At 44.7% G+C, this 27,675-nt stretch overlaps 3 protein-coding genes across 4 annotated transcripts; 1 reads left to right on the forward strand and 2 right to left on the reverse strand.

The window, feature by feature from the left end:
* Window positions 1-48: 48 nt before the first annotated feature.
* On the reverse strand, window positions 49-7,511 carry LOC115186251 (protein aurora borealis). Its single transcript, XM_029745925.1, has 10 exons — window positions 7,426-7,511; window positions 6,932-7,105; window positions 6,095-6,201; window positions 5,620-5,750; window positions 5,362-5,472; window positions 4,973-5,229; window positions 3,288-3,444; window positions 2,476-3,050; window positions 2,009-2,155; window positions 49-800 (listed from the first exon to the last, which is right to left on the reverse strand). The coding sequence occupies exons 2-10, from the start codon at window positions 7,082-7,084 to the stop codon at window positions 777-779; spliced, it is 1,662 nt and encodes a 553-aa protein (XP_029601785.1). The 5' UTR covers window positions 7,085-7,105; window positions 7,426-7,511; the 3' UTR covers window positions 49-776.
* Window positions 7,512-7,584: 73 nt separating this feature from the next.
* Window positions 7,585-9,412, forward strand: LOC115186252 (mitotic-spindle organizing protein 1). The gene is made up of 3 exons (XM_029745926.1): window positions 7,585-7,843; window positions 8,164-8,309; window positions 8,794-9,412. The coding sequence occupies exons 1-3, from the start codon at window positions 7,789-7,791 to the stop codon at window positions 8,806-8,808; spliced, it is 216 nt and encodes a 71-aa protein (XP_029601786.1). The 5' UTR covers window positions 7,585-7,788; the 3' UTR covers window positions 8,809-9,412.
* An 11,758-nt stretch (window positions 9,413-21,170) lies between these two features.
* LOC115186249 (dachshund homolog 1) lies at window positions 21,171-27,399 on the reverse strand (the record flags this gene model as incomplete). 2 transcript variants are annotated; one of them, XM_029745922.1, is given in 5 exon segments in its annotated part: window positions 21,171-21,794; window positions 22,895-22,966; window positions 23,197-23,334; window positions 24,038-24,185; window positions 27,215-27,399. In XM_029745922.1, coding segments are annotated over 5 exon segments (581 nt in total), but the record flags the coding sequence as incomplete, so codon positions are not given.
* Between the last annotated feature and the right edge of the window lie 276 nt (window positions 27,400-27,675).

A 27,675-nucleotide genomic window follows, 5' to 3' on the forward strand; every position in this document is an offset into this window, starting at 1 on the left:
ATTGGAGTAGAATGTAATTGAAATGTAGCCAGGAAACTAAAGAGGAGCCCAGGTGTACAACATTTAATGTGGCTCAGTGTTCTAGTCTGAACTTTACACCCATTCAATCACATGGGGAGCTCTGCAGTTATAACAATTTACAATAAAAAATCCTTTATCACAATTCACATTCCCGTAATTGTTTAACTGATCAAAAATAAAAAATTATTCATATAATGCTAAATTCAAAATCAACAAGAATATAAAATACATATGAAAGTCAAGTTTCATCAGTCCCTTGTTCACGTCAACACTAAGTTCAACAAAATAGCACCTTATTCCCTATATAGTGCACCATTCACCAACGCCCACAGGGCTCAAAAGTAGTGCACTATATAGGGTGCCATTTCAGACACCTTAGTGAGCACATTTCAACTCCATTAAGAGGGATAGCTAGCGCCAATAGGAATTCATTTCAAGGTTCATTTGTGCGAATGGCAGCATCTAAACATTGTCACTTAGCTGGGGTGTATTCAGTACAGATTCTGTTGCTAAATGTTTTGCAACAAACGGTTTACTCTAAACAAAGCGTTTGGCAACAATTTGTTTCTATTGGACAAATTCAGGTAAGTTCCATTTCTAGCGTAAAAGGTTTCCATTACAAATGTTTTGCAACAGAATCTGACTAATGAACAGACTCCTGACATGGCTGCTTTAAAACGGTGCAACATTGGCAAGACATCATCATAGGCTTCAGCTGGGAGGGGCTTCCTTGTGTTCTCTTCCAATCAGCTCACTCAATGGTGTTGAGGAAAAACAGTCTGGAAAACAAAATATTCTCCATTCATATGTGTGTCTTCATAAGCTGTACCACGTCAATCATGGTTTAGCAATGTGTAAACTCACAAATGAAATAAGATCCAATTCTGGTGTCAGAGGAAAGCACTAAACATCGTCAAAGACTCCAGCAACCCAAGTTATTCTCTCTGCTACCACACAGCAAGAGGTACTGGAGTACCAAGTCTGGGACAAAGTCTCCTGAACGGCTTCTACCCGCAGGCCGTCAGACTGCCGAACGGCTTCTACCCGCAGGCCGTCAGACTGCCGAACGGCTTCTACCCGCAGGCCGTCAGACTGCCGAACGGCTTCTACCCGCAGGCCGTCAGACTGCCGAACGGCTTTCTACCCCCAGGCCGTCAGACTGCCGAACGGCTTCTACCCCCAGGCCGTCAGACTGCCGAACGGCTTCTACCCCCAGGCCGTCAGACTGCCGAACGGCTTCTACCCCCAGGCCGTCAGACTGCCGAACGGCTTCTACCCCCCAGGCCGTCAGACTGCCGAACGGCTTCTACCCCCAGGCCGTCAGACTGCCGAACGGCTTCTACCCCCAGGCCGTCAGACTGCCGAACGGCTTCTACCCCCAGGCCGTCAGACTGCCGAACGGCTTCTACTAAGTTAATAGTCCCTTTTTATTTTTTGCTGATCTGGATTTTTAACTGCATCGTTGGGTTTGGGCTCATCAGGAACCATTTCACAGTTACCTCAGTCAGTGTGGGTTACGTTACCTCAGTCTTAGTGTCTGGTGTGGGTTACCTCGCCTCAGGTTACCTCGCCTCAGCCAGTCAGTGTGGGTTACCTCGCCTCAGCCAGTCAGTGTGGGTTACCTCGCCTCAGCCAGTCAGTGTGGGTTACCTCGCCTCAGCCAGTCAGTGTGGGTTACCTCGCCTCAGCCAGTCAGTGTGGGTTACCTCGCCTCAGCCAGTCAGTGTGGGTTACCTCGCCTCAGCCAGTCAGTGTGGGTTACCTCGCCTCAGCCAGTCAGTGTGGGTTACCTCGCCTCAGCCAGTCAGTGTGGGTTACCTCGCCTCAGCCAGTCAGTGTGGGTTACCTCGCCTCAGCCAGTCAGTGTGGGTTACCTCGCCTCAGCCAGTCAGTGTGGGTTACCTCGCCTCAGCCAGTCAGTGTGGGTTACCTCGCCTCAGCCAGTCAGTGTGGGTTACCTCGCCTCAGCCAGTGTGGGTTACGTTACCTTGGCCTTAGTGTGTCTGCTGTGAGGGAAGACCTCGTCTGGGATGTGTGCTGCGTCGAACGACTCCTTACTCTGGCTGTCTGAACTCATGGCATCTATCAGGCTGGCGGTGGCAGTGCCAGTGTATGTGTTGTACCCACTGTCCACCTACACAGAGAAAGCAGTCAGTTAAAATTCTATTCAAACAGGTTGTCAAATCAGTGCCTCTCCCAGTGATTAACATGGTAATCAGAAATCTAAGAATAATTAAAAGTACGTGATCCATCTGTGTACATTCAACCAAATAACGTTTTAGTGCAAAAAAGTCAAACCCACAGTCAGTTACATACATGCCAGTAACTCTTCCAACTGTTTTTTTTAGAAACATTAAAATGCCTTTTCTGAAATGTAAAACTGGTGGCCAGCTTGTTAGAGGTCTATTCTGTTGTGATTGGAGCGGTTTAGTCAGTAGACCAGTAGATACAGACCTGCATGCTGTTATCATAAGGGATGCAGCTTCCTTCAGCTAGCAGAGACACAAACATATGAGACGCCTCCGCTGCCATCACACTCGCCCCCACACGGGAGCTGGTCAACCAGACACCAACAGGAGTCCCACCTCCTTCCTCCTCCTCTTCCACAGGGAGGTCCACTTCCAACTCGCCGTTCTCCACCTCCTCCATCTTCACTGAGTCCAACAGAGGCTGGCCCATCCCCGGACCCCCCTCGCACAGCCTCCCCAGCCCCAGCAGACCCCCACTGGTCCTGGGTACACACGGCACCGGGGAGCAGGCGCCCAGCTCCATGGCTGGTAGTGAAGTAGAGGGACATATATTCTCCTGGTCCAGGAGGGAAGGGTTGGGGGAGATGGTTGGGGGTGAGGCCCAGCAGGGGGCTCCGAGTCTGAGCTCAGGGTTGACCTGGGTCCGGCCCGGGGGCTGGAGCGAGGAGCAGAAGCAGATAGGGGAACAGCCGTCTACGTAGGGGCTCTCTGTACAGGAGTTGATGTCCATGTCTAGGGGAACACCTTCAGGGGTCACAAAGCTCAGCTTCTTCCTCTCTCCTAGACAGGAAAACCAATCACGGCATCACTCAACTTACCAATAACATGGACACCTTTCACCTAATGACTTGACTCAACAGGTTGAGGTCCGTAAAAGATGTGCAAATCTGCACAGACATATTCAATCAGTTTCCATAGATAATGTCTCCAAAGCTGCATCAGGTTTACGGTATAACAACATTTAAGACACATTATGCCAATAAGGAGATAAAACACCTCTTTAAATGACTCGTATACCTGCTATGGGTGTCTGTGTGAACTGTGGTCCGATGGGGGACAGGGCAGGGGACTGGAAGCCAGCAGGAGAGGAGCGCTCAGGGCACAGGGGGCTGGTGACACTTCCCAGGCTGTAGGTTCGGTAACGACCCTGGATAGGGCTGGATGAGAAAAGACCCTTCGAAAAAGAGAGACAACGTCTCATTAAAATGGCAAGAGAGAAAACAAGCGGTGACGTCTATTTGAAATCCTAGCTTTGTGATTCTTCCTCACACAAACAGATTCCCTCCTAGATGTTATACACAGTACCACTTTAGAAGGAATATAGCATCTGCTATAGCAGAGCTGTCCTGTTCCTGGAGAGATAACCTCCTGTAGGTTTATGCTCCAACCCTGTTCCTGGAGAGATACCGTCCTGTAGGTTTATACTCCAACCCTGTTCCTGGAGAGAAACCCTCCTGTAGGTTTTAACTCCAACCCTGTTCCTGGAGAGATACCCTCCTGTAGGTTTTAACTCCAACCCTGTTCCTGGAGAACTAACCTCGTGTAGGTTTTAACTCCAACCCTGTTCCTGGAGAGCTACCCTCCTGTAGGTTTTAACTCCAACCCTGTTCCTGGAGAGAACCTCCTGTAGGTTTTAACTCCAACCCTGTTCCTGGAGAGAACCTCCTGTAGGTTTTAACTCCAACCCTGTTCCTGGAGAGAACCTACAGGAGGTTTTAACTCCAACCCTGTTCCTGGAGAGATAACCTACAGGAGGTTTTAACTCCAACCCTGTTCCTGGAGAACTAACCTCGTGTAGGTTTTAACTCCAACCCTGTTCCTGGAGAGATACCCTCCTGTAGGTTTTAACTCCAACCCTGTTCCTGGAGAGATAACCTACAGGAGGTTTTAACTCCAACCCCCTGTTCCTGGAGAGATAACCTACAGGAGGTTTTAACTCCAACCCCCTGTTCCTGGAGAGATAACCTACAGGAGGTTTTAACTCCAACCCTGTTCCTGGAGAGATAAAACCTACAGGAGGTTTTAACTCCAACCCTGTTCCTGGAGAGCTACCCTCCTGTAGGTTTTAACTCCAACCCCCTGTTCCTGGAGAGCTACCCTCCTGTAGGTTTTAACTCCAACCCTGTTCCTGGAGAGCTACCCTCCTGTAGGTTAACTCCAACCCCCTGTTCCTGGAGAGCTACCCTCCTGTAGGTTTTAACTCCAACCCCCTGTTCCTGGAGAGCTACCCTCCTGTAGGTTTTAACTCCAACCCCCTGTTCCTGGAGAGCTACCCTCCTGTAGGTTTTAACTCCAACCCCCTGTTCCTGGAGAGCTACCCTCCTGTAGGTTTTAACTCCAACCCCCTGTTCCTGGAGAGCTACCCTCCTGTAGGTTTTAACTCCAACCCCCTGTTCCTGGAGAGCTACCCTCCTGTAGGTTAACTCCAACCCTGTTCCTGGAGAGCTACCCTCCTGTAGGTTAACTCCAACCCTGTTCCTGGAGAGCTACCCTCCTGTAGGTTAACTCCAACCCCAGTTGTAACTAACCCGACCCAGTGAAAACCTTTTGGATGGCAGCTCTCCAGGAAAAGGATTGGGCAGCCCTGTGATAATAACAACACATGCTTAGAACCAGAGCAACAAACCACACTTGCTAGCATGTTTCACTGTCACTCAACACACTGGTCAGACACCATTGACATTGAATAGTGGCACACTTACAGTGGAGGGGGTCAGGGCAGACATGCCAGACAACGGGCAGGGCAGAGGAGAGGCGCTCATGGGTGAGAGGAAATCTCTATCCCCTCCCCCTTCTCCCCCAGGGGGCTCTCCCTCCCCTCCTTCTGGGCTGGGGGGGCTGGAGGACTCTGAGCCGCTCCCTTGGCCGTCCAGAAACAACTTCCGTCTCAGAGACGAGGAGCTCAGGGTCTCCTGAACCTGATCCTGCTGAGACACCTCCTTCAGTCTGTAGTATTCTCCTGGGGTGGGGGGGGGGGGGGGGGGGAACGGACAGACAGACAGACAGGATAAGGTTTCCTGGCAGTCTGGTAATATCTGCACAGAGATAAACATTACCTGTATGGAGTGTTTACTGACATGTAAAGGTTTACCTAATATTTTGTCCAGGTGGAAGTCCACAGGTAAGGACAGGACTGTCTGGCAGCCTACTGTGGTTTTTTTAGTTGATAGTGGATCTTCTAGTATCAGTGGGGACATGGAACCTGAAGATAGAAACATTTACTCATTTAACATCCATAGAAATGGCTGAACATAAGTTATTCAGGAAATAGAAAATGACAGAAAATAAAACACTATAATGTGTGAGTGAGTGAAAAGCGACTTAACGCCAACTCATTGGAGTCACTTACTCTTCCCAAAGTGCATCTGTGCCGATTTCTGTTTGCTTGTTGGTTCGGTCCATGGTGAAGGCACAATGGCGCCTTTCGTGAAAAACTGCTCGATAGCATTCTGACGTTTCTCCTCGATGTCAGAATCCATCCTGGATGTTTTCAAAAAAACAAAGCTGTTACCAGACCAATAAACCAATACCCCCAACCTCTCAGCAGCAGTTGTATTTCAAAGTGCTCCCCATTTGTCTTGTGTGCATTGTAAACCTTAACCTGGTCAGAGTTCCTGGTCTGACTGAGGTACATGGACTGGTTCCTAGTTCCTCACCTGGTCTGACTGAGGTACAAGGACTGGTTACTAGTTCCTCACCTGGTCTAACTGAGGTACATGGACTGGTTACTAGTTCCTCACCTGGTCTAACTGAGGTACATGGACTGGTTACTAGTTCCTCACCTGGTCTGACTGAGGTACATGGACTGGTTACTCGTTCCTCACCTGGTCTGACTGAGGTACAAGGACTGGCGGTGGATATCCTCAGCATCTATGTCCACAGGGAGCAGGCTAGACATCTCATCTATGTCCCATTTAAACTTGGCTGGTGTCTGAAAACAATGATCAAGAAAACATTGAGAATAACGATTCAGGTAGTGATTGAAGGAACGTCACGAGGTGGCTCTGTAAAACGGGTGATTACTTTCACAAGAGGACAATGACAGGACTTCTGAAGGAGACAAACCTGCTAACTGACTTGCTGATCATGGAGGTCAGTTGTCCTTCAGGCTATTGAAGTGTGTGAACTATACAAGATATGTATGAGACCAGACCATAAATGTGTACAAAATATTAGGATGACAGACTGACCAGGTGAAAGCTATGATCTTTTATTGAGGTCTCTTTAAATCCACTTCAATCAGTGTAGATGAAGGGGAGGAGACAGGTTAAAGGATTTTTAAGCCTTGAGACAATTGAGACATGGATTGTGTACATATGCCATTCAGAGGTTGAATGGGCAAGACAAAATATTTAAGTGCCTTTGAACAGGGTATGGTAGTAGGTGCCAGGGGCACAGGTTTGAGTGTGCCAAGAACTGCAACGCTGCTGGGTTTTTCACGTTCAACCGTTTCCCGTGTGTATCAAGAACGGTCCACCAACCAAAGGACATCCAGCTAACTTGACACAACTGTGGGAAGCATTGTAGTCAATATGGGCCAACTTCCCTGTGGAATGCTTTCTACACCTTGTTGTCCATGCCCCCGACGAACTGAGGCTGTTCTGAGGGCAAAAGGCAATGCAACTCAATGTTTTGTTCACTCAGTGTAGGTTTACACTTACAGCTCCGGAGGTCTTGGAGGACTTGAAGACAGAGGGGCTGGGGACCACGGATTCTTGCAGGCGATGGTAGTCGTTGGGGCTCTCGAAGGGGTTACGGATAGCTGCCCTCCCTGGAGTCTCAGGAGTGATCTGGACATCTGGAAGATCTCCCATAGTCTGACCACAAACCTGAACCTATTGATGCAGGAAATCAAACATTAATCAGCTTTGATCCAGTATAAATAGTATGCTAATCAAAGATCACTAAGTACTAGAGAAAGCCAAACAATTACTGTAATACTATCAAGAGAACAAACCTTACGTGAAAGAGTAGCTAGCTAGCTAGCTAACGTTAGCTAAACTAGCTGGCTGTTGGTCCCACAATCTAGTACATACTAGCTATCCCAAACGTTTCGTTAAATGCCTGGCTAGCTAAGGCTTTAGCAACTATTCTGAGAGGTTCATTTGATAGATCTATTCGGTATGTTATTTGATATTGAAGCCCTGATACTTACAGCAGCTGCAGAAGTTTTCAACACAACCAAAATAAGGTTCCGGAGTCAGTTGTTTCAAACGTTTATTTCAGTTTTCCCACAACGCCAATTGACCAATAGAAATTAATAGGAAGTGCCTGACAACCAATCAGATTGAAGATTTCAGAACGCTCCAAATTTACAGCGACGTCACTTCCTTTCGCTTGTGTGGTCGTTAGTAAGCTGACTAGCAAAGTATATACTCATGGTAGACTTTATCAACAAATGTACTATTTCTAATTTATCCAAATGACGGGGTTGTGATAGTAGAAGTATTTTTGTAAATCAGCTTGAACTGTTGAAGTTGTTGTTGAGTTAATCTCAGAGGTCCCACACGAACTGATCATGGCTAGCAGTGCTAATGCTAACAACATGAATGCTGTCCGAGAAACAATGGATGGTGAGTTAGCTAAGGTTATGATCAAGTCTGTTGTAGAACCTAGATATGTGTTTTACAAATGTGACACACTCTATTGATTGCAATGCCTTAAGATTGGCTTGACAGTAAGGTAGTTAGCTAGGTAACTTTAGCTAGCTAGCTATTTATCACATTTCGTTCTGTACCCATGGCAACAATCCACCACACAGCAGTATTAGTAAGAACACTTTTATCTTGAAAGGTGACATGGTTTAAACTCTACAGCTCGTTATATGCCAGACAATGGGTGGCTAGAGTGCCAATTTCATGTTATTATTTTCTCTCCTATTTTTCCCCACAAGTGCTGCTGGAGATCTCTAGGCTATTGAACACAGGCCTGGACATGGAGTCTCTGTCTATCTGTGTCAGGCTGTGTGAGCAGGGCATCAACCCAGAGGCCCTGTCCTCTGTCATCAAGGAGCTACGTAAAGCCTCAGATTCACTAAAAGTAAGGCCATGTTCAGGGGACAGGGATAGATACTTACAGAACCGAGTCTATAGAGACACAATAGAACAAGGTTGAACCAAATGTTGTCTGGACCAAGTTTGTCCCGTGGACCCTGCTATAGAGACTCAATAGGACTAGGACTAAATGGACTCTGCTCTGTACAGGACGGTAGCTCTCCAGGAACAGGGTTGGAGAGCCCTGTATTAGACTCTGCTCTGTACAGGACGGTAGCTCTCCAGGAACAGGGTTGGAGAGCCCTGTATTAGACTCTGCTCTGTACAGGACAGGGTCAATTGCTGTGGTTATCCTTCACATAACTGCCACTGTTTTAATGAGTCCATTATGCTTCAATCTGATAGGCTAGGTTCTTTCTGACTGGATCTAGACAACTCTGTTTCTGCCTCACCACTGTTGCATGTTGCACCTGTAGTCACAAACTTAATGTCTAAACAATATGCCAATATTTGTCTTCCTTCTGTTCCAGGCCTCTGACAACTGAGGATCCAAGACTGATCCCAACAGAACAGTTCTGCTGAGTGGAAGTGTTTTCATGCTGTCAAGTCCACAATATTGGCAGATAGTGAGCGTGTGTTACCCTGAACTATTCTTCGTGCCTCTGGATTTGACCCCTGGCTTCATTGGAAGGAAAATGCTGTGTGCGTAACATTTGGTCTGGCAACATCAGTGGCCAATTCTCCTTGACTTTTATGTTCCTGTCATCAGCTTGGTGTGCAATCTGGCAATATGAATGACTGCAATGCCCTGATATCCAATGTTTCAGTACCCCTCCCTCCCTCCCTCAATCATATAGGTTGTCAGTTCAGTCGTCTTTCTTCTGACTGAAGGAAACCTAATCAATGGCACTATCCATCATCACACAGTGCTACAATGATGGGTTGTTTTCAATTCCTTTATGGCTTTTTGGATGTGTAAAGAAGTCTAATTTATTGCGAATTGTGTGTAGTTTTATATGAATTTAATGTCCGTTTTTTTCTTCAATGTCTGGCATGTCAAAGTTTTTTTTTTTTCTCTCTTGAAGTGTCCAGGATTGTCAATGATGGATGGAACTCAATATTAAAAGCAGTTGCATTTTATATCCACAAGGTGGCAGTGTTTCTTTACTTACTCATTAGATCATGATGATTCAGAAGTATCCAGTTTACCAGTAGAAAAGTTTACCTAGTTAAATTAAAAAGTCATAAATCAGTGTAGATACGATATCCTCCAAGTCCTCTGTCTGCAATGTTCTTCTGTTGAGGAGTTCTCTGATAAGGACACCTGGGCTCCTGAGTGGCGCAGCGGTCTAAGGCACTGCATCTCAGTGCAAGAGGCGTCACTACAGACCCTGGTTTGATTCCAGACTGTATCACAACTGGCCGTGATTGGGAGTCCCATTGGGCGGCATCCACAATTGGCCCAGCGTCATTAGGGTTTGGCCGGGGTAGGCCGTCATTGTAAATAAGAATTTGTTCTTGACTTTCCTAGTTAAATAAATATCTTTCAATTGGAGATCTCAGGAAAATGTCTCTGCACAAGTAATAAGAACGAAGGAGGTAGGGATCTAGTGGGTAACTAGCCCCCACTAAGAACAATGTCGTATTGCTGACACAAAAAATCTACATTTGGAGAAAAAATTGCATGTGGATGAAGGTCATGCTTTGGCGAATAAACTATAAAGGGAAATAAATGGCTATAGTTCACTTTGTTAGTTATTTGATTAAATGTTTTTAGGAAAGCTGTGTTTTAAAGTGCCCGCGGGGCCAGTTACCTGGTAGCAGATTGGGCCATAGAGTTTCACACAGTGTGTTCAAATCGATTCAATCAGTTTCATTAAGACATTCTTTAGTAAGTAATACTTAAAAGCTACGTCTAGTTGTTTTATTTGAATAAAATATGTGGGGGGGAAATGGTGTCACCATTAATATCCGCAACATGAAGAGATTAGATGTAAAGTTCCTCTTTTTAACTCACCTGCACATACATTTTCTTTGTGCTTTGTTCCTGTTCAATACAATCCATGACGTACAACTGCACTAAATATGATTTGAATAACGCAAGGTTTTAAATCCCAACAGTCTTTAAAATGTACTTCAGGATCTAAAGGTTTTCAATAGTTGTTTTTAATTAATAAAAGAAAATCTTAATTGGAATGTAATATTGGAATGGAATATAACTAATAATATTAAATTACATTAGGGTATAACATTTAATAACAACTTAACTAATTAATTCAGTGTAACATTGATGTGGCAACTTATGTTCTGCTATTGCATTTGTACATACAGTACCTGTCAAAGGTTTGGACACGCCTACTCATTCAAGAGTTTTTTCTTTATTTTTACTATTTTCTGCATTGTAGAATAATAAGGCAAAGGGTGGCTACTTTGAAGAATCTCAAATATAAAATATATTTTGATTTGTTTAACACTTTTTTGTTTACTACATGATTCCATATGTGTTATTTCATAGTTTTGATGTCTTCACTATTATTCTACAATGTAGAAAATAGTAAAAATAAAGAAAAACCCTTGAATGAGTAGGTGTGTCCAAACTTTTGACTGGTAGTGTAGGTCACAATAAAGCTTTCCCCAGTCAAATTGGAGCACAACTCATGAGTCCAACTCCTGCACTGCTCTAGTCCCCACTGAAATATGGGGGGGAGATGCCAATTGAAAAGCTCTCTCAAACACTTAGCTAGCTATCTAGATATATGACATAAAATGCTGTGTAAAATAGCTAAAAGGCTATAAAGTAACATTAACGGTAAAGCTATCAGTCACTGGTGGAAACATTTACAACTGCAATTAAGCTACGTTATCTTTTTAATGTATTTTACCTCAGACGATCTGGTAGTAAGGAGGTTGCTAGCTTGCACTCTTTGCAGCTTATGCTAACTAGCTAGCTGGCTAGCATTTACTGCTAGTGAAGTTGCTAGTGTAACCGATGTGAAATGGCTAGTTAGTTAGCGGTGGTGCGCGCTAATATAGCGTTTCAATCAGTGACGTCACTCGCTCTGAGACTTGAAGTAGGGTTTCCCTTTGCATTGCAAGGGCCGTGGCTTTTGTGGCGCGATGGGTAACGATGCTTCGTGGGTGTCTGTTGTTGATGTGTGCAAGGGTCCCTGGTTCGAGCCCAGGTTGGGGCGAAGAGAGGGACGGAACCTACACTGTTACACTAGCAAGCAAGTTAGTACTAACTAGCGCTAAGTGGCTAGTCATTTTCTAAATGACAGGTAGAAACACATTCATAACCATAAAGGGATAACTACCCCTTGGGGGGGGGGGGCAAGTTACACTCATCCAACATATTACTACTTTACTCAAAAATAATCTACATGTTTCTCTCTTGATTATTTATCTTAAGGCTCTCCTACTTGTATATTTAAGCAACAATTATAGATCTAACTATATTGGTATATATCTACAACTTTTTCAACATTTCAAAACATTTGATCAACTTATCACAAAATCGTTTAGTTGAAATATCTCCAAAAGTTGTGATGAGGACATTTGTTGTTGTTGAGCAAGAGCAGTGACAGACCAGGGAATGTGTTGGGAGGGGGCAGTTACCCCCTACTACCTTCATCTTGGGTGGGTGTTGCTTTTTTTAAGGGTGGAAGATGAACTGTTAACAAGGCTACTGGTTGCAGGTAGTTGTTCCCTTCAGCATGGCCCTGGCAAGGTGCCCTGCACTGTGGCTGAGCATTTGTTTCCCCCAAATGTGTGTTGTGGGAGCGGTAAGACACATGTGGTCTATGAAATACAGAGAGGCATTTAATAGATATATCTACCCAGGCAAGCCGTATGTAGTGTATTGGCATCTCTGGGTTGGGGCCCCCAGTCTATCATCAAGACAAATGATGGGCATCACAGACTCGTTTTAATCTCCATAACAAGAGACTCACTGTGTTGGAAATTAATGAAAACAAGATTGTCTTTCATTTGAGTTGATGTGAAACGTGCAGGCAGCCAGCTGCTAAATGTGGAGGAATGAAGAAGACAAGAAAAATCAACATTTAGCTTCGGTAGGTGAGAAAAGACTTTCATTCGTTCCCCGCCGCTGGCTCGGAGATAAATTAGCTTGTTTGTCTACCAGCCATCTGTTTGGTATTTGATATGTGCTGCGCACGGGACCCACCGTGTTGAATACGGCGCGAGATGAACAGCATCATCATCATCATCTTGAGGCTGTAAATATGAGAGTTGATCATCATCATGTTGTAGGCTACAATAATAGTTGATGACCAGTGGGGATGTTTGCATACAGCCAGCTGTGGCTGCTGAGACTAACCACATTACAATCAATGATGATTACATTAGAAATATATTGTAGGCCTACAGTTAATGATGGAAATCAGGCCTGTCTTTGTTATCATCACATTTCCAAATAGCTCCATCGTCTGTTTGTAGCACTTAAAGCCACAATCAGCAGGAGGAACAATAACACAGCGTTTTCCTCACCCCTGTTTCGGTTAAAAGGCTGAGGGATGAGAGGCTGGAGAAATGTAACTGATCTACAGTTTATAGTTAGAACTATTGATGTAAGGACTGACCATACATGATATCAAAATGTTCATTTTAACCATGTTTTGGGGCCATATAGTGTTTGTTTACATATACTTTGTTTAGAAACACTGGAGTAAAACAAGCTTATATTTTGGGTTCTGATGGGGTATGACAGTTAAACTGAGCTCATGAGGCATTTATAAGTTATATTCTTCAAGAATCAATGGATACATATCATTCATTTATACAAATTAAGTCCAAAAATGGATGTAGAAACCGCTGATTGCCCCTTTAAACATTGTGACGTTAGTATAGGTTACTCAATATACAGTCTACTTCCTAGAAGCCTTTTTCCATAGGCATAGTGAATGTTACAGCAGTTACTTCAATCCTGGGCCTGTAGTCAGATCAACAATGAGTGACTCTTCCTCAGGAACACAGCCTAGCAACTCCATTACCATTAGTTGACTGAAGCGGAGAGAGCAGTAAGGTCTGAAAGTTGTCCTTGCCCCTGTTTTTAATCAAGCCTAATACAATTAAAGTGTGTGTGTTTCTGTCAATAAAAAGAACCCGGATTTGGAGCGGAGCTGAGCTGGCCTTGACTCCTGCTGTTTGCTTTGTTCATTAACAGGAGATGAGCAGATGGCTGCTGGGCTGACGGTCGCTCTGCCTCTCCTCTCTCTATCCTGTCTGTCTGTCTGTCTGTCTGTCTCCTCTCTCTCCCCTGTCTGTCTCCTCTCTCTCCCCTGTCTGTCTCCTCTCTATCCTGTCTGTCTCCTCTCTCTATCCTGTCTGTCTCCTCTCTCTATCCTGTCTGTCTCCTCTCTATCCTGTCTGTCTCCTCTCTCTATCCTGTCTGTCTCCTCTCTCTACCCTGTCTGTCTCCTCTCTCTACCCTGTCTGTCTCCTCTCTCTATCCTGTCTGTCTCCTCTCTCTATCCTGTCTGTCTCCTCTCTATCCTGTCTGTCTCCTCTCTCTACCCTGTCTGTCTCCTCTCTCTACCCTGTCTGTCTCCTCTCTCTACCCTGTCTGTCTCCTCTCTCTACCCTGTCTGTCTCCTCTCTCTACCCTGTCTGTCTCCTCTCTTTTCTCTTCTTTCCTGCCTCTCTCTAGCCCCGTTTATGACTGCCGCTTACATGTGTCCTTTGTCCTGATCTTGTCCTGATCTTATCCTGATCTTGCCAGTTTAGACTTGTGAAATCTGATCAAAATCAGTTCACAATGTGTCTTTTAATCGTCTACACCTGTCTAAAAAGTGGGCACAATCAGAATGAGGACAAGATCAGGACAAAGGGCGTATGTTAGAACCAGGTATAAATGTGGCTAATGTCTCGGTCTGTCTGCCTTCTCTCTCATTCCTGTCTCTCCCTCCCTCTATCCCCCATCTCTCTCGCTCCCTCCATTACACTTCTACAGCACAATGTGACCAGGCAGGCAGGCAGGCAGTGTGTGTGTGTGTGTGTGTGTGTGTGTGTGTGTGTGTGTGTGTGTGTGTGTGTGTGTGTGTGTGTGTGTGTGTGTGTGTGTGTGTATCCAGCTGTTAGGAGGGCCTGCCTGGACAGAGACGTCAGCTCCTTTCCCCTAAACACACACACTGCGGCCCCTGCACCTGGGCCTTGTTAAAGAGGTAATGACGGTAGCTACAGGGTAAACAACTATAAAGTACTGGTGCTGATTGATGATTGGCTGAACAGGAGCAGGAAGTCTGACTGAAGTCTGATACTTGTGTTTGTTCCTGGGGTTGTTTTGCGGTTTCTATGCTCCTTCGGGGACAATTAAGATATATTGAATTTAAATTAATTGAATTTAATGAGAGCTGTCTGTGTGGATAAAGTAGATTTAATAGATATATTCTGAGCTTTGCGCTGAGAAACTTGAATTGAGAAACGTCAGTATGAAAGTGGACAGTTTATTACCAAGCCGTCTGTGTCATTGAGTGAATAGGATGGGCTGCAGTACAGTACAATGATATATTCAATAGAAATCCTTTATGAAAGGGTTGGATTTCACTGAGCCCAAGTCCAACATAATAACACTCCTCTCATTCTCTTTCTCCTATTCAACATTCTCTTTCTCCTCTTCAACATTCTCTTTCTCCTCTTCAACATTCTCTTTCTCCTATTCAACATTCTCTTTCTCCTATTCAACATTCTCTTTCTCCGCTTCAACATTCTCTTTCTCCTCTTCAACATTCTCTTTCTCCTATTCAACATTCTCTTTCTCCTATTCAACATTCTCTTTCTCCTATTCAACATTCTCTTTCTCCTATTCAACATTCTCTTTCTCCTATTCAACATTCTCTTTCTCCTATTCAACATTCTCTTTCTCCGCTTCAACATTCTCTTTCTCCTCTTCAACATTCTCTTTCTCCTATTCAACATTCTCTTTCTCCTATTCAACATTCTCTTTCTCCTATTCAACATTCTCTTTCTCCTATTCAACATTCTCTTTCTCCTCTTCAACATTCTCTTTCTCCTATTCAACATTCTCTTTCTCCTATTCAACATTCTCTTTCTCCTATTCAACATTCTCTTTCTCCTATTCAACATTCTCTTTCTCCTCTTCAACATTCTCTTTCTCCTATTCAACATTCTCTTTCTCCTATTCAACATTCTCTTTCTCCTATTCAACATTCTCTTTCTCCTATTCAACATTCTCTTTCTCCTATTCAACATTCTCTTTCTCCTATTCAACATTCTCTTTATCCTGGCTTGATTGACACTTTAACCTCATTCTGAATGTGGAAAATGCTATAGCTTAGATCATTCATTTCCACAATAGACGTTTGAATAATGTAATTCCTTCATATGACCTGGTCTGTTACATTGGCCAGTGTTGTTACTCCAGAAAGGAATCCTGCCAGAAGGAAAGGATGAGGGGTGTGATAATGCTGTGTCAACATGTTTCACTGCTAGGGTGTGATAATGCTGTGTCAACATGTTTCACTACTAGGGTGTGATAATGCTGCGTCAACATGTTTCACTGCTAGGGTGTGATAATGCTGTGTCAACATGTTTCACTGCTAGGGTGTGATAATGCTGTGTCAACATGTTTCACTGCTAGGGTGTGATAATGCTGTGTCAACATGTTTCACTACTAGGGTAGGACAATGCTGTGTCAACATGTTTCACTGCTAGGGTGTGATAATGCTGTGTCAACATGGTTCACTGCTAGGGTGTGATAATGCTGTGTCAACATGTTTCACTACTAGGGTAGGACAATGCTGTGTCAACATGTTTCACTGCTAGGGTGTGATAATGCTGTGTCAACATGTTTCACTACTAGGGTGTGATAATGCTGTGTCAACATGTTTCACTACTAGGGTAGGACAATGCTGTGTCAACATGTTTCACTGCTAGGGTGTGATAATGCTGCGTCAACATGTTTCACTACTAGGGTGTGATAATGCTGTGGCAACATGTTTCACTACTAGGGTGTGATAATGCTGTGGCAACATGTTTCACTACTAGGGTGTGATAATGCTGTGTCAACATGTTTCACTACTAGGGTATGATAATGCGGCGGCAACATGTTTCACTACTAGGGTGTGATAATGCTGTGGCAACATGTTTCACTACTAGGGTGTGATCATGCTGTGGCAACATGTTTCACTGCTAGGGTGTGATAATGCTGTGTCAACATGTTTCACTGCTAGGGTGTGATAATGCTGTGGCAACATGTTTCACTACTAGGGTAGGACAATGCTGTGTCAACATGTTTCACTGCTAGGGTGTGATAATGCTGTGTCAACATGTTTTACTACTAGGGTGTGATAATGCTGTGTCAACATGTTTCACTGCTAGGGGTGTGATAATGCTGTGTCAACATGTTTCACTGCTAGGGTGTGATAATGCTGTGTCAACATGTTTTACTACTAGGGTGTGATAATGCTGTGTCAACATGTTTCACTGCTAGGGTGTGATAATGCTGTGTCAACATGTTTCACTACTAGGGTAGGATAATGCTGTGTCAACATGTTTTACTACTAGGGTGTGATAATGCTGCGTCAACATGTTTCACTACTAGGGTGTGATAATGCTGCATCAACATGTTTCACTACTAGGGTGTGATAATGCTGTGTCAACATGTTTCACTGCTAGGGTGTGATAATGCTGTGTCAACATGTTTCACTACTAGGGTAGGATAATGCTGTGTCAACATGTTTTACTACTAGGGTGTTATAATGCTGTGTCAACATGTTTCACTACTAGGGTGTGATAATGCTGTGTCAACATGTTTCACTGCTTGGGTTTGATAATGCTGTGTCAACATGTTTCACTACTAGGGTGTGATAATGCTGTGTCAACATGTTTCACTACTAGGGTGTGATAATGCGGCATCAACATGTTTCACTACTAAGGTGTGATAATGCTGCATCAACATGTTTCACTACTAGGGTGTGATAATGCTTTGTCAACATGTTTCACTACTAGGGTGTGATAATTCTGCATCAACATGTTTCACTACTAGGGTGTGATAATGCTGCGTCAACATGTTTCACTACTAGGGTGTGATAATGCTGCGTCACCATGTTTCACTACTAGGGGGTGATAATGCTGTGGCAACATGTTTCACTACTAGGGTGTGATAATGCGTCGTCAACATGTTTCACTACTAGGGTGTGATAATGCTGCGTCAACATGTTTCACTACTAGGGTGTGATAATGCTGTGTCAACATGTTTCACTACTAGGGTGTGATAATGCTGCATCAACATGTTTCACTACTAGGGTGTGATAATGCTGCGTCAACATGTTTCACTACTAGGGTGTGATAATGCGGTCACCATGTTTCACTGTTAGGGTGTGATAATGCTGTGTCAACATGTTTCACTACTAGGGTGTGATAATGCAGCGTCAACATGTTTCACTACTAGGGTGTGATAATGCGGCGTCAACATGTTTCACTACTAGGGTGTGATAATGCTGTGCCAACATGTTTCACTACTAGGGTGTGATAATGCGGTCACCATGTTTCACTGCTAGGGTGTGATAATGCTGTGTCAACATGTTTCACTACTAGGGTGTGATAATGCGGCATCAACATGTTTTACTACTAGGGTGTGATAATGCGGCGTCAACATGTTTCACTACTAGGGTGTGATAATGCTGTGTCAACATGTTTCACTACTAGGGTGTGATAATGCTGCGTCAACATGGTTCCCTACTAGGGTGTGATAATGCTGCGTCAACATGTTTCACTACTAGGGTGTGATAATGCTGTGTCACCATGTTTCACTACTAGGGTGTGATAATGCTGAGTCAACATGTTTCACTACTAGGGTGTGATAATGCTGCGTCAACATGTTTCACTACTAGGGTGTGATAATGCTGCGTCAACATGTTTCACTACTAGGGTGTGATAATGCGGTCACCATGTTTCACTGCTAGGGTGTGATAATGCTGTGTCAACATGTTTCACTACTAGGGTGTGATAATGCGGCATCAACATGTTTCACTACTAGGGTGTGATAATGCGGCGGCAACATGTTTCACTACTATGGTGTGATAATGCGGCGTCAACATGTTTCACTACTAGGGTGTGATAATGCTGTGTCAACATGTTTCACTACTAGGGTGTGATAATGCGGCGTCAACATGTTTCACTACTAGGGTGTGATAATGCTGTGTCAACATACTTGCTTAGCAGTGACATCGCTCTCTCTTGTTCTCTTTCTTTTTCTCTCTCACTCTGTTGATATCGTCTATGTGCTCGTTTTTAGAAACTGGGCACAAATCAATGGCATGATCTCCACACCAATCCCCCTCCATGCAGAATAAAGCTCTGTGGCATTAAAGAGAACAATAATGATACTGCTTTCATCTGAGTGTTGCGTTCATGCTGCCGGTGATAGGTAACCTGTCCTTGACTTGTCATTCATGCTGCCGGTGATAGGTAACCTGTCCTTGACTTGTCATTCATGCTGCCAGTGATAGGTAGCCTGTCCTTGACTTGTCATTCATGCTGCCAGTGATAGGTAGCCTGTCCTTGACTTGTCATTCATGCTGCCAGTGATAGGTAGCCTGTCCTTGACTTGTCATTCATGCTGCCAGTGATAGGTGACCTGTCATTGACTTGTCATCCATGCTGCCAGTGATAGGTAACCTGTCCTTGACTTGTCATTCATGCTGCCAGTGATAGGTAGCCTGTCCTTGACTTGTCATTCATGCTGCCAGTGATAGGTAGCCTGTCCTTGACTTGTCATTCATGCTGCCAGTGATAGGTAACCTGTCCTTGACTTGTCATTCATGCTGCCAGTGATAGGTAGCTTGTCCTTGACTTGTCATTCATGCTGCCAGTGATAGGTAGCCTGTCCTTGACTTGTCATTCATGCTGCCAGTGATAGGTAGACTGTCCTTGACTTGTCATTCATGCTGCCAGTGATAGGTAGCCTGTCCTTGACTTGTCATTCATGCTGCCAGTGATAGGTAACCTGTCCTTGACTTCTCATTCATGCTGCCAGTGATAGGTAGCTTGTCCTTGACTTGTCATTCATGCTGCCAGTGATAGGTAGCCTGTCCTTGACTTGTCATTCATGCTGCCAGTGATAGGTAGCCTGTCCTTGACTTGTCATTCATGCTGCCAGTGATAGGTAGCTTGTCCTTGACTTGTCATTCATGCTGCCAGTGATAGGTAGCCTGTCCTTGACTTGTCATTCATGCTGCCAGTGATAGGTAGCCTGTCCTTGACTTGTCATTCATGCTGCCAGTGATAGGTAACCTGTCCTTGACTTGTCATTCATGCTGCCAGTGATAGGTAGCTTGTCCTTGACTTGTCATTCATGCTGCCAGTGATAGGTAGCCTGTCCTTGACTTGTCATTCATGCTGCCAGTGATAGGTAACTGTCCTTGACTTGTCATGTATGCTGCCAGTGATAGGTAACCTGTCCTTGACTTGTCATTCATGCTGCCAGTGATAGGTAGCTTGTCCTTGACTTGTCATTCATGCTGCCAGTGATAGGTAGCCTGTCCTTGACTTGTCATTCATGCTGCCAGTGATAGGTAGCCTGTCCTTGACTTGTCATTCATGCTGCCAGTGATAGGTAACCTGTCCTTGACTTGTCATTCATGCTGCCAGTGATAGGTAACCTGTCCTTGACTTGTCATTCTCAGGAGCAATAAACGAACATGTGGTTGTTGTCATTCAAATGTATTGAGGGACTGATGGTATTGAGGGACTGATGGGTATTGAGGGACTGATGGGTATTGAGGGACTGATGGGTATTGAGGGACTGATGGGTATTGAGGGACTGATGGGTATTGAAGGACTGATGGTATTGAGGGACTGATGGGTATTGAGGGACTGATGGGTATTGAGGGACATATGGGTATTGAAGGACTGATGGGTATTGAGGGACTGATGGGTATTGAGGGACTGATGGGTATTGAGGGACTGATGGGTATTGAGGGACTGATGGGTATTGAAGGACTGATGGTATTGAGGGACTGATGGTATTGAGGGACTGATGGGTATTGAGGGACTGATGGGTATTGAGGGACATATGGGTATTGAGGGACTGATGGGTATTGAGGGACTGATGGGTATTGAGGGACTGATGGGTATTGAGGGACTGATGGGTATTGAAGGACTGATGGGTATTGAGGGACTGATGGGTATTGAGGGACATATGGGTATTGAGGGACTGATGGGTATTGAGGGACTGATGGGTATTGAGGGACTGATGGGTATTGAAGGACTGATGGGTATTGAGGGACTGATGGGTATTGAAGGACTGATGGGTATTGAGGGACTGATGGTTATTGAAGGACTGATGGGTATTGAGGGACTGATGGGTATTGAGGGACTGATGGGTATTGAGGGACTGATGGTATTGAGGGACTGATGGGTATTGAGGGACTGATGGTTATTGAAGGACTGATGGGTATTGAGGGACTGATGGGTATTGAGGGACTGATGGGTATTGAAGGACTGATGGGTATTGAAGGACTGATGGATATTGAAGGACTGATGGGTATTGAGGGACTGATGGGTATTGAGGGACTGATGGGTATTGAGGGACTGATGGGTATTGAGGGACTGATGGGTATTGAGAGACTGATGGATATTGAGGGAATGATGGGTATTGAGGGACTGATGGTATTGAGGGACTGATGGGTATTGAGGGACTGATGGGTATTGAGGGACTGATGGGTATTGAGGGACTGATGATATTGAGGGACTGATGGGTATTGAGGGACTGATGGTATTGAAGGACTGATGGGTATTGAGGGACTGATGAGTATTGAGGGACTGATGGTATTGAGGGACTGATGGTATTGAGGGACTGATGGGTATTGAGGGACTGATGGGTATTGAGGGACTGATGGATTGACCATTAGAAGACATAAGACTGAGACAGATGAGAATGTTTGTATTATTTTCATCTAGCTGATCTACTGCATTACAATACACAATACAATGCCTTTACTTTACTCTTTACACAGCATACGATGGGTCAGGAATCCTTTACCTTTCATCTGATGTACAACAAGGGCAAAGGACTTACTGTCATTTTTCATCACTAGAATAAACAACAAAAACAAATATTGGAATGAAACATTGTATCAATTTATGTACAGAAATCAGGTAATAAATGAACCTCTAGATTACCAACCTTCGTGACATTATGCTTTAAAACATTGAAATCTTATAAAACTTGAGACAGGAATACAAGTCAAAAATCGGAAGTGGATTTGTCCTTCTCTGAGCATTTGGGCTGGTTTAAATAAAGTAGAAAAATCTCTCCTTCAGTTCCACTTTGCTGTGAAATACATTGTCATTGCACATAACACTGTTATCACAATTCTCTGATGATTTGTTCTTTGTTGTGTATTGTCAGTCTTTATGACAGTGTGGAGTACTGAGACGTCCATGATGTTGCTGCTGCAAGTCCCTGGAATCTCTCCAATGGTGCTCGAATACATCTTCTCTCCATCTTCTCTTCAATACATCACTGTAGTTTTCAGGAAGAGTCTTCCATCTGAGAAACAACAGGTGAGAAACAAATCTGGTAAACAAAGATAGTAAACTAAGAAGATCAACAAAGATAGCAAACTAAAATACATAAGAGTATTGTTCTGTATATATAAATCCAACAAGTATGTTTTGTCTTCTAGGGCCTCTTGTCTGTTAAAAACGCTCTTTGGAAAGATTTATTACTGCATGTAAGTTATGCAAATGATGTCTATGCAAATACATCAGGAGGACAATTAAGACAGCCATTAATTACGGGGCCTTGCTCTTTTTTTTTGCTTCACTGACATTAAATTAAATTTCCCTTTTAACGGTTTAGATGTTTGATCTGCTAACAAAGAGGGAGCCAGTCCCTGTCGGGGGACTATGCAGCAGGAGAGAGAGGGGGTAGATGGGGTCTGTCGGGGGACTCTGCAGCAGGAGAGAGAGGGGGTAGATGGGGTCTGTGGGGGGACTCTGCAGCAGAAAAGAGAGGGGGTAGATGGGGTCTGTTGGGGGACTCTGCAGCAGGAGAGAGAGGGGGTAGATGGGGTCTGTGGGGGGACGCTGCAGCAGGAGAGAGAGGAGGTAGAGGGGGTCTGTGGGGGGACTCTGCAGCAGGAGAGAGAGGGGGTAGATGGGGTCTGTGGGGGTAGATGGGCTCTGTGGGGGTAGATGGGGTAGAGGGGGTAGATGGGGTCTGTGGGGGTAGATGGGGATAGATGGGGTAGATGGGGTAGATGGGGTAGATGGGGTAGAGGGGGTAGACGGGGTAGAGGGGGTAGATGGGGTAGAGGGGGTAGATGGGGTAGATGGGGTAGATGGGGTCTGTGGGGGTAGATGGGGTAGAGGGGGTAGATGGGGTAGAGGGGGTAGATGGGGTAGAGGGGGTCTGTGGGGGTAGAGGGGGTGTACTGTCGTTGTGATACACAGAGCATCTGAAATGCTCTCCAACACCTTCATAACAGATAACAATAGAATGATACGCTCAACACTTAACTATTAAAAAGTGTTTATCAATGTGGTTGCTGCTACATAGACCGACGGCGTTAGTCTAACTCAACGTAAACACCCAGACATTTAGGCAACTAGGATAAGGATGGATGAGCCATTCAGAAGCTGCCGTACCTTGTATCGCTGCCTCTGCGTCAGTCCTGACGTTACCTTGGTTACCGTTGTCTACTTCCTGGGTCAGTGAGTCTGATTGGAGGGTAATGATGACGGAGAGGCAGGAGTTTAGTCATTAATTATCACACCTAATTACTAGTAAATGAGAAGTAAAAGGGTAATACATTCATTTTCATAAAGGAACATAAATGACAACGTAAAACTGCACCATTAAGTCAAAATGAAGAGTGAATAAAGAGTCAAATGTAAATGAAATGTAAAAGAAGAGTGAATGTAAAAGCTAATGTAGCCTGAAGGCTTACCACAGAGGGCTCTGTCTGATGCTACAGTCTGCTGCAGTGTCTGCTCAGCATGGTCTCTCAGTTTACACTCAAACTGCAGAGCCTCCTGAAGTTTCCTCTTGGTCTTCTTCTCTTTCTTCAGACGCTTCTGGATCAGCACTGAAATACACAGAACAGTTGAGGCACTGAAATACACAGAACAGTTGAGGCACTGAAATACACAGAACAGTTGAGGCACTGAAATACACAGAACAGTTGAGGCACTGAAATACACAGAACAGTTGAGGCACTGAAATACACAGAACAGTTGAGGCACTGAAATACACAGAACAGTTGAGGCACTGAAATACACAGAACATTTGAGGATTGTGAGGAATTGCAGTGCTTGTTTTCAGGGCTCACTAGAAACACAGATGAGTAGTATGGTGTGCAGTGTGTTGTGGGTAATGTAGTGTTAACCTACCTCTGTTTTTCTGCTCCATGGTGAGCTGTCTCTCCAGTGTCTCTCTAAGTTCCCTCTCTCTGAACAGTTCACTGTGGGTAATGTAGTGTAGTATGGTGTGCAGTGTGTTGTGGGTAATGTAGTGTTAACCTACCTCTGTTTTTCTGCTCCATGGTGAGCTGTCTCTCCAGTGTCTCTCAAAGTTCCCTCTCTCTGAACAGTTCACTGTGGGTAATGTAGTGTAGTATGGTGTGCAGTGTGTTGTGGGTAATGTAGTGTTAACCTACCTCTGTTTTTCTGCTCCATGGTGAGCTGTCTCTCCAGTGTCTCTCTAAATTCCCTCTCTCTGAACAGTTCACTGTGGGTAATGTAGTGTAGTATGGTGTGCAGTGTGTTGTGGGTAATGTAGTGTTAACCTACCTCTGTTTTTCTGCTCCATGGTGAGCTGTCTCTCCAGCGTCTCTCTAAGTTCCCTCTCTCTGAACAGTTCCATCTTCAGCTCTGACTTCTCCGTCTGCACCTGCTTGTCCTGCGCGCGCGTGTTGTCTATGGCAACCTTCAGCAAGCCCTGCTTGGAGGGCACAGAGTAAGACACACATCAAGAGGTTGTTACACTAAATCCATACATCACTGTAGTGTGTAGTCTCTCCATCTCTAATCTAAATCCATACATCACTGTAGTGTGTAGTCTCTACATCTCTAATCTAAATCCATACATCACTGTAGTGTGTAGTCTCTCCATCTCTAATCTAAATCCATACATCACTGTAGTGTGTAGTCTCTCCATCTCTAATCTAAATCCATACATCACTGTAGTGTGTAGTCTCTACATCTCTAATCTAAATCCATACATCACTGTAGTGTGTAGTCTCTCCATCTCTTATCTAAATTCATACATCACTGTAGTGTGTAGTCTCTCCATCTCTAATCTAAATCCATACATCACTGTAGTGTGTAGTCTCTCCATCTCTAATCTAAATTCATACATCACTATAGTGTGTAGTCTCTACATCTCTAATCTAAATCCATACATCACTGTAGTGTGTAGTCTCTCCATCTCTAATCTAAATTCATACATCACTGTAGTGTGTAGTCTCTACATCTCTAATCTAAATCCATACATCACTATAGTGTGTAGTCTCTCCATCTCTAATCTAAATCCATACATCACTGTAGTGTGTAGTCTCTCCATCTCTAATCTAAATCCATACATCACTGTAGTGTGTAGTCTCTACATCTCTAATCTAAATCCATACATCACTATAGTGTGTAGTCTCTACATCTCTAATCTAAATCCATACATCACTGTAGTGTGTAGTCTCTACATCTCTAATCTAAATCCATACATCACTATAGTGTGTAGTCTCTCCATCTCTAATCTAAATCCATACATCACTATAGTGTGTAGTCTCTACATCTCTAATCTAAATCCATACATCACTGTAGTGTGTAGTCTCTACATCTCTAATCTAAATCCATACATCACTGTAGTGTGTAGTCTCTACATCTCTAATCTAAATTCATACATCACTGTAGTGTGTAGTCTCTCCATCTCTAATCTAAATCCATACATCACTGTAGTGTGTAGTCTCTCCATCTCTAATCTAAATCCATACATCACTGTAGTGTGTAGTCTCTACATCTCTTATCTTCAGTCAAAATGTTTACAGACTTAATTTAAAAAAAATCAAAACAAATATGCTGGAGGTAGAGTTGGGTGTTTTGAGGTTTAAATAATGATTGGTGATCCCCAAGAGACACAGTTAGAGAGATGAGATGAGGTGGAGCCCAGAGACACAGATAGAGAGATGAGATGAGATGGAGCCCAGAGACACAGAGAGAGATGAGATGAGGAGCCCAGAGACACAGATAGAGAGATGAGATGAAGTGGAGCCCAGAGACACAGATAGAGAGATGAGGTGGAGCCCAGAGACACAGATAGAGAGATGAGATGAGGTGGAGCCCAGAGACACAGATAGAGAGATGAGATGAGGTGGAGCCCAGAGACACAGATAGAGAGATGAGGTGGAGCCCAGAGACACAGATAGAGAGATGAGATGAGGTGGAGCCCAGAGACACAGATAGAGAGATGAGATGAGGTGGAGCCCAGAGACACAGATAGAGAGATGAGATGAGGTGGAGCCCAGAGACACAGATAGAGAGATGAGATGAGGTGGAGCCCAGAGACACAGATAGAGAGATGAGATGAGGTGGAGCCCAGAGACACAGATAGAGAGATGAGATGAGGTGGAGCCCAGAGACACAGATAGAGAGATGAGATGAGGTGGAGCCCAGAGACACAGATAGAGAGATGAGATGAGGTGGAGCCCAGAGACACAGATAGAGAGATGAGATGAGGTGGAGCCCAGAGACACAGATAGAGAGATGAGATGAAGTGGAGCCCAGAGACACAGATAGAGAGATGAGATGAGGTGGAGCCCAGAGACACAGATAGAGAGATGAGATGAGGTGGAGCCCAGAGACACAGAGAGAGATGAGATGAGGTGGAGCCCAGAGACACAGATAGAGAGATGAGATGAGGTGGAGCCCAGAGACACAGATAGAGAGATGAGATGAGGTGGAGCCCAGAGACACAGATAGAGAGATGAGATGAGGTGGAGTCCAGAGACACAGAGAGAGATGAGATGAGGTGGAGCCCAGAGACACAGATAGAGAGATGAGATGAGGTGGAGTCCAGAGACACAGAGAGAGATGAGATGAGGTGGAGCCCAGAGACACAGATAGAGAGATGAGATGAGGTGGAGCCCAGAGACACAGAGAGAGATGAGATGAGGTGGAGCCCAGAGACACAGAGAGGGATGAGATGAGGTGGAGCCCAGAGACACAGAGAGGGATGAGATGAGGTGGAGCCCAGAGACACAGAGAGGGATGAGATGAGGTGGAGCCCAGAGACACAGATAGAGAGATGAGATGAGGTGGAGCCCAGAGACACAGATAGAGAGATGAGATGAGGTGGAGTCCAGAGACACAGAGAGAGATGAGATGAGGTGGAGCCCAGAGACACAGATAGAGAGATGAGATGAGGTGGAGCCCAGAGACACAGAGAGAGATGAGATGAGGTGGAGCCCAGAGACACAGATAGAGAGATGAGATGAGGTGGAGCCCAGAGACACAGATAGAGAGATGAGATGAGGTGGAGCCCAGAGACACAGATAGAGAGATGAGATGAGGTGGAGTCCAGAGACACAGAGAGAGATGAGATGAGGTGGAGCCCAGAGACACAGATAGAGAGATGAGATGAGGTGGAGCCCAGAGACACAGATAGAGAGATGAGATGAGGTGGAGCCCAGAGACACAGAGAGAGATGAGATGAGGTGGAGCCCAGAGACACAGAGAGAGATGAGATGAGGTGGAGCCCAGAGACACAGATAGAGATGAGATGAGGTGGAGCCCAGAGACACAGATAGAGAGATGAGATGAGGTGGAGCTACACATCCAGATGTGTAATGACAAACTGTGAGTAGAGAAAGAAGATGCAGCCTACCCACATCCAATATCAAAACGTGGTTCAGCAAAACATTGTCACCATTATACCTTCTGGGATGATTCAGTAGAAAACAGTGAGTAGAGCCCCACCTGGATGTTAGTGAGCAGTGTCTCTATTGACGACAGCCCCTCAGGGAAGATGAAGGGTCCGGGGAACCCTGGAGGAAGCTTCTGCCCCGAGAACGACAGCCTCTCATAGCCGTCTCTGACCGTCTCTCTAAATGGCTCTCTGATTGGTTCTCTGACTGTCTGGGTGCTCAGGGAACCACAGTCATCTGGGGACAGACACAGAAAATAGCAGAGAAGTCATCAGAATACATGTACAGTTGTGTTTGTCTCTTCTGGGGACAGACAAAGAAAGACAGTGATGGTGATATTTATTATTCAGAACATGCAAAATAGAGGAAGATTTTGATTGGCTGTGTCCACAACTAAAATACAACTGGCAAACACAAGAAACCACACCCACCTCTGAATACCCAACCTTTTCAGTGTGGCACCACTGTTGTTAAGACACACACACTGTCCCCTGAGTATACTGTAATACTGTG

Source organism: Salmo trutta, unplaced genomic scaffold, assembly GCF_901001165.1.
Source record: "Salmo trutta unplaced genomic scaffold, fSalTru1.1, whole genome shotgun sequence".
Taxonomy (NCBI): Eukaryota; Metazoa; Chordata; class Actinopteri; order Salmoniformes; family Salmonidae; genus Salmo; species Salmo trutta.

Excerpts from the sequence above, each read along its gene's own strand:
- LOC115186251 (XM_029745925.1), bottom strand. The coding sequence starts at position 7,084 with ATGGGAGATCTTCCAGATGTCCAGATCACTCCTGAGACTCCAGGGAGG. Across the intron at positions 6,202-6,931 it reads CCTCCAAGACCTCCGGAGCT|ACACCAGCCAAGTTTAAATG; the intron begins GTAAGTGTAAAC and ends CATTGTTTTCAG. Across the intron at positions 5,751-6,094 it reads TTGTACCTCAGTCAGACCAG|GATGGATTCTGACATCGAGG; the intron begins GTGAGGAACGAG and ends GAAAACATCCAG.
- LOC115186252 (XM_029745926.1), top strand. The coding sequence starts at position 7,789 with ATGGCTAGCAGTGCTAATGCTAACAACATGAATGCTGTCCGAGAAACA. Across the intron at positions 7,844-8,163 it reads TGTCCGAGAAACAATGGATG|TGCTGCTGGAGATCTCTAGG; the intron begins GTGAGTTAGCTA and ends TTTCCCCACAAG.